Source organism: Chelmon rostratus, chromosome 8 (assembly GCF_017976325.1).
Source record: "Chelmon rostratus isolate fCheRos1 chromosome 8, fCheRos1.pri, whole genome shotgun sequence".
Classification (NCBI taxonomy): domain Eukaryota; kingdom Metazoa; phylum Chordata; class Actinopteri; order Chaetodontiformes; family Chaetodontidae; genus Chelmon; species Chelmon rostratus.
The window spans coordinates 9028108-9034194 of record NC_055665.1 but is presented as its reverse complement, the minus strand read 5'-3'; the positions used below and the strand labels follow the sequence as shown (position 1 = coordinate 9034194).

The window sequence follows — 6087 nt, the reverse complement described above, 5'->3', positions numbered from 1 at the left end:
CGCCCCGCATCCACAGTCCGCACACGTAAACGAGGCGAGCGCACATCCACGCGCAGCAGCAGTTGCGCTGCCGCTGCAGCCAGTGTGGCCTAGAATAGCACGCGGGCTACATTCCTCTGCCCTCCCTCCACTGCCTCGCTGGGGCGAACACACAGCAGACCGGTGGGTCACATGGACCGACAGTGATCTTGGAGATGAAGTGTGCATGCATAGACCGGGGTTAACACTCTTGCTGCACACATGCATGGGGCAAATAGATAAGTAGGTGCAGACAAGTTGGGGGCATGGATTTCAGCACCGATGTTGCATTGTCTGACACCCATTGGCAGATATAAACATGCATGCTGACAGCTGCATCTATCTATCTGTCTATGAAACTTAATGACAGCCCTTTTCCAAATCCAACCACAACAGCAGCAGTTACTTAGGAAGACAAACAAGATGTCCAAATCTTTCAAAAAGACACAGTGGGGAGGAGGGTATTTAAATTGGCGACTGTGTCACAGCTCTCCAACAGCCCTTTTTTTTCTACGCCCATGCACAATTATATTAAGTAGGGCCAATAGGAACAAAGAAGAGGCAGGACCGAGGCTCCACCTCTCCGCGACTGCCTTCCTCTGAGCTTTTTAGATGTACATAATCCCTGAGTTGACCCAGAAAATAGGCAGTCGTTTCAAGATCTGATGCGGCAGTCTTTGTGCACACCGTCCCCGCTTGAGCATGGAAGCGTAACCCTGTGGAATACACACTGCAATTCAGAGGAGCTTTGCCTTGCAGAGGAGCACTGTTAAAAAGGACGGAGCCGAAGCAAAGTCGCGCAACTTTGTGAAAACGTAGCGGATACGGGTAAGTGGTTTTTATCGGGCGAATTTGTCGGAGGAATCGGGGTCTGTGGTGTTCTGAGGGGCTGCCGCTCCATTGTTTGCGTTCCCTTGTTTCAAACTCGAGATGAACAAAATGGATCACATCGGGCCACGGTGCACAAGGCAGTTGAATGCAAACGTTTCAACAAATCGAGCCAAAGTCATTGGAGGGAGCGGAAGCCTTTGTTGGATTCGCTGCCTGGTTAGAAATGTGGTGATTCAGCTGTTGGAGATGTTGCATGATGTCAGTGTTCTTTGTTGCAACCTTACGTGCGTAAAATGTAACCGATTTTTTTCTGCCTCAGCTGACATGCAACATAGATGAGATTTTAAGCAATGCATCGCGCCGTGCACGCGTTTTTTACCCCCCTCGGTTATGTCGATCACGTCGTGCTTGAATTATCTGGCTGGAAAACGTACCCAAACAACGTATGTTAACCTGCAATTTCAACCTGGGCGTTCATTCATTGGCACAAAGAGGGGAGGTTTGAGGGAGACTAAACACACGAGTGAGGGCTTCAGTGTTCGCCAATCCCTGCAGATAATTTTTCCCCCGGTGTCTGTGGTTTAACTTGAGGTGGAATTGTGACATTAAGAGGAAGATTGTCTTTGTTTCTTCTCAGTGAAGGTGAAGCGTGTGGTCACCAGAAATTGGCTGTGTATGAAATTGGTCTGGACCGCAGAAATGTGCAGCCTCTTGTGCGCTGCACATCTCACACATGGCAACATTAACACAATTGCTGTGTGTCTTAACTAGTTTGCTGCTGGTTCAAATGGACAGCTAAATATGCTCCTGCCATGGCAGTCTAAATCCTGCTGCTCCTCCCCTTGAATGTCTTCACTGCTTCCAAACATCTTGTCTGCCCCTCGTATTGTCCTAACAGTGTCTTCTCTCTGCTCATAGACAGGAGGCATGGCAGACCATCTGATGATGCCCATGAATCACAGCTCAGCGGGCGCCAGTCTCCACGGTTACAGGATGGGCATGAATGGCGGCCTGCAGGCAGGTCACCAGCAGCATGCCAACCAGCAGGGCATGAGGGCGCTGCCCAATGGCCAGATGATGCACTACGGAGGCGCCCAGGCCAACATGGAGACTGCCATGAGGCAGCGGCAGGGCATGGTGGGCGGACCCATGAATGGACAGTTGAACGGGGCCCAGATGGGTCACCACCAGATGACCTCCGGTAACATGATGTATAATGGCCAGTCCCAGCAGCAGCAGCATCACCCCCAGCAGCAGCATCACATGCACCCACAGCAGCACCAGCAACAAGCCCAGCACCCGCAGCAGCAACAGCAGTTCATGAACGGAGGGTTAACGTCCCAGCAGCTCATGGCCAGCATGCAGCTGCAGAAACTCAACACCCAGTACCACGGACACCCACTGGGGCCCATGGGTGGGAACCACATGGGGCCCACGACCCAGTACCGCATGAACCCGGCCCAGCTGGCAAACATGCAGCACATGGCTGGGCCGGCCCTGGCCCTGAACGGCATGGACGCGGATATGATTGACGAGGAGGTCCTGACCTCGCTGGTCATGGAGCTGGGCTTGGATCGGGTCCAGGAGCTGCCAGAACTCTTCCTGGGCCAGAATGAGTTTGACTTCATCTCAGACTTTGTCAGCAAACAGCAGCCCAGCACTGTTAGTTGCTGAGAGGACATGATTTGCAAAGGGGCACAAATGGAGACAGAGGATTGAGAATTGTCCAGGATGGATGAAGTGTGCTCATATCTTCACTTTTTATTTTGTGGGCACCTCCCTGTTCAACTACGCCGAGTTGCAGCGCACAGGGTGCACAGAAGAGAACTCTGGATATCCACAGGGAACACGCAGTGCTCGAGTCTCACATGTGCTAGTGGCCAGAGGGTGGTTGCCTTTATGGCCCAGATCCACCTCTCCCATTTCCTGGACATGAATGTAATAAAGAAATGCTGAAATTCTTAAAAAGCCACTCTGAACAATGCTATGACACTGTGTAGCCTCCAAGCCTGGACTCTATGACAGTTTACCAGTAAAAAGGTGTATTTTATTTATTCCTATCTGAGAAAACTGATATAAAGAACAACCACCTTCTCCATTTTGGGAACCAAGTGGTTTTAATGAGTTTTTTTTTTCCTGACAGTAGGATGAGGGAGAAAATTAAATTTAAGTTCTCTGTTCATGAATTTTTACCCCCATTCTATTTGGCCTAGTATTAAAAATAAGCTCAGATGACAAGGTCATCTAAAAAGAGGCTGGATTTTCTATCACAAACGTCAGACAGAAGTACAATGTTATCTCATTTGAATGGGGGGGGGTGGTCTCATCCAGATCTTAAAAATGGTTCACTTTTGGTAAAGTGCTGCCTTTTTAGATGTGATGTTCTCAAAAATCTACTGCTTGTACTGTATGAAGCTGTATAACTCCAACATGTCCACACTGTTGTGTTCTATTGGAGATGTAGAACCGCCTTAATCGCGCAGATTGTTATTTATTGGTTGTTTATATTGTCCCCTTTTTTGTGGTCAAGATGGGGGGATGGTCTTTGTGAAAAGGGGTTTTGAGGATCAATAAAGATGGCCTGGATAGAAATGTGGCCTGCTTTTCCATTCATTGCACAGTTCTTCCCCCGGGCAGTGGAGAGCGAGCTAAGTGCTTAAATTAACCTGTGGGTGAAGGGAAACCTCAGTTTCTTTCAAGTCTGGGATGCAAACGTTTAGACAGATACAATCTTTATGCTTTTTGAAAAGGATATATTCTCTATGCCAGATCTCCCGGGCTTTCAGCGTCCGATCTTTTCCTTAATTTCCCATTTCCGTCGCTAAAAAGGCAGAGTGTCGCTGATAGGGACATTTGATTGACACGTGGTGAAAATTGCATGTTCCTCTGCTGGTTAGCAAAGGGGAGCCGTATTATGTCGATGTGCATCTGATATGACATCTCAGGTAGCGATATCCAAATGGGATTTACCATTCGACATGTTTTTTTTTCCTTGGTTACCTAAGCAAATGCCATGCACTGACATTATAGGTGGTGAAAATGGTTAGAGTAATAGCAATATATTCCTGCAAAGGTTGGTGAGCTTACAGAATCGGCATTTAAATAACTGGTTTCTCTACAGCTCCCCAAACATTTGTTTCTGTGCCTTGTGTAAAGAGTAATGTGTGTGTGTTGTGTGTGTGTGGTTGGGGGATGTGAAAATGACCAAAGAATGCTTACCTTGATGGGGGTTTAACTGACTTAAAGCTCATGAGCCCTGACTCAAAGACAGTGCTGCCTTTTTCCCAGCTTTCCCAGTGGACGGTCAGAGAGGCTGGCTTTTAATTTCAAAAACAATAAGTTTGAACAAACGACGTGCAAAATTCAAAACAACCCGTCTCCTGTCGAAGCCACAGCCGGTTGGAGGAGTAAAACAATTTTGCTCATGTAATCGCATTCATTATGAAATGAGGGTAAAGAGATTCTCTGCGGTGGCTGAGTTTGTTGGATTGTTTTGTGCCTCTGGGCTACGAAAACGCCTGATTGAGGTCATGTTGGGAATGGCATCGCCACATTTAGCTTTTCACTTTGTCAACAAAGGAATCTTCAGCGGCGTCGTGAGTAACAAGGGGAAAATGAGAGCACTGTTGTTCACAACCAGGAATAGTGTTTGCTGATTGCTCAATATCTGAGTCAACCGTTCTTAAAGCGGCCTCATCTGTTTTCATTAGTCCAGTTGTGCTAAAGACTGAAACGTGGTATCATGGATGATCCAAACTGAAATATCTTGGGCTGAATGCAGGATTGTTTCGAGTAACAAAGACTCGCTTAAGGGTGTGTGTGTTTTCTTGGCTTGACAGCGTCAAGAGAATGAGCCATAAGTAGGCCAACAGCCTTGGCACAGTGCTTAGTAACGGTTGCAGGTCCCTCGCTCGGTGCCAATCTGGTGAGATGGTCTTCTGGTGTGTGGCACATGGGGCATGCTGGCACACTGTCAGAACTCTGTCTCCTCATATATCTCATAATTGTACGCTGCACTGTGAGCTCCTTGTTTAGCCCCAATTAAATGCAGAGGTTTTGTTTCTTGATTGTGACTCCATAGACGAACGGCCAACGACGCCAAACAGCCCTGTTTGCTCTCCCAATCCCTTGTTATGACTGCCGCCCGCCTCACAGAGGCCAGTCTAGACGCAGGCTAAGCAGGGTGGGACACTCGGAGACAGTTTGCAGTTACTTCTGTTTTTCTTACTCTCGTTTTCAGCCCACCCACTGCAACTGCACAACACCGTGCCTTCCTGTGGCAGCTCGCTGTTCTCTCAATATAAGTCAGGAACCAAAAGCCACATTCTGATAGCGAGGCAGACATGCAAAGTGAAAGAGACATGAGGAGAGGTGAGAGAAAACATTAGGATCTCTGCAGTTTCCAATTAGAAATGAGTTGGAGGGATTTTTTTTTTTTGTTCTAGTTCTGGGGGATTTCTTAGCTGGGTTTTCCCACAACACTTTTATGATTCCATGGAAAACCCTTCAATAAACATCACGCGGGGGTATGCTAAACGCTAATCCAGATTTCATTCCTTTCTTCTGCACCACATCTGTATATTACGCCTGTGCATTGAGTCCTGTCTAGATTTCTCTCTGCAGGCTGTGGTCCAGCTGGTGCCAAGCCTGGGCTCATGGTAATCTCAGGCCCAAGCGCCAGTGATGGATAGGTGGTCATTTGCTGTTGTCACGCATGGCCAGGTCTTCACATGCACGCACACACACACACAAAGCATCAGCACACAACCTGATCAAACAGGCTAACAGGGATACCTCAATATCAGCGTGGAGCCAGGGGAAGATAAAAGGATTTATGTCTCATCTGTGGTCACTGCGATCCTTACACCTACACCTACAGTATGTTGGTAGATTATGGTTGCATCCATTAATGGTGCAAATGAGAAAATCCCATTAGTGAAAGAAGATGTTGCCGAATAAAGACGTACTGGAGATTTGGCCTGTCAAAACAGTGTAACTCCTCCGAGCTTTGCTTTTCACTGGAGTGCTGGTTTTGAGATTGAGGGGGGGGGAAAAAAATAAGTAGTCGTTTCACGAATCCCCCAGTGCGAATAACTGTAAAGCCAAGTGTGAAATGCACAATGAAAGCGAGAAACAACGTGAGTGCTAAACTTGAGCTTCCCAGATGAGTGGATGAGTTATTTATTGACAACAAGGGGCATGTTTCTATGTATTATCTATTCTGTGTGTGTGTGTGTG

At 47.6% G+C, this 6087-nt stretch overlaps 1 protein-coding gene across 1 annotated transcript; it reads left to right on the top strand.

Annotated features, from left to right (window-relative positions):
- The first annotated feature begins 651 nt into the window (after positions 1–651).
- cited4b (Cbp/p300-interacting transactivator, with Glu/Asp-rich carboxy-terminal domain, 4b) lies at positions 652–3441 on the top strand. The gene is made up of 2 exons (XM_041942712.1): positions 652–846; positions 1768–3441. Exon 2 carries the CDS (start codon positions 1777–1779, stop codon positions 2521–2523), a length of 747 nt encoding a protein of 248 aa, XP_041798646.1. The 5' UTR covers positions 652–846; positions 1768–1776; the 3' UTR covers positions 2524–3441.
- Positions 3442–6087: the final 2646 nt, after the last annotated feature.

What these genes read in the sequence shown, in the direction of transcription:
- cited4b (XM_041942712.1), top strand. Translation starts at nt 1,777, where the DNA reads ATGGCAGACCATCTGATGATGCCCATGAATCACAGCTCAGCGGGCGCC.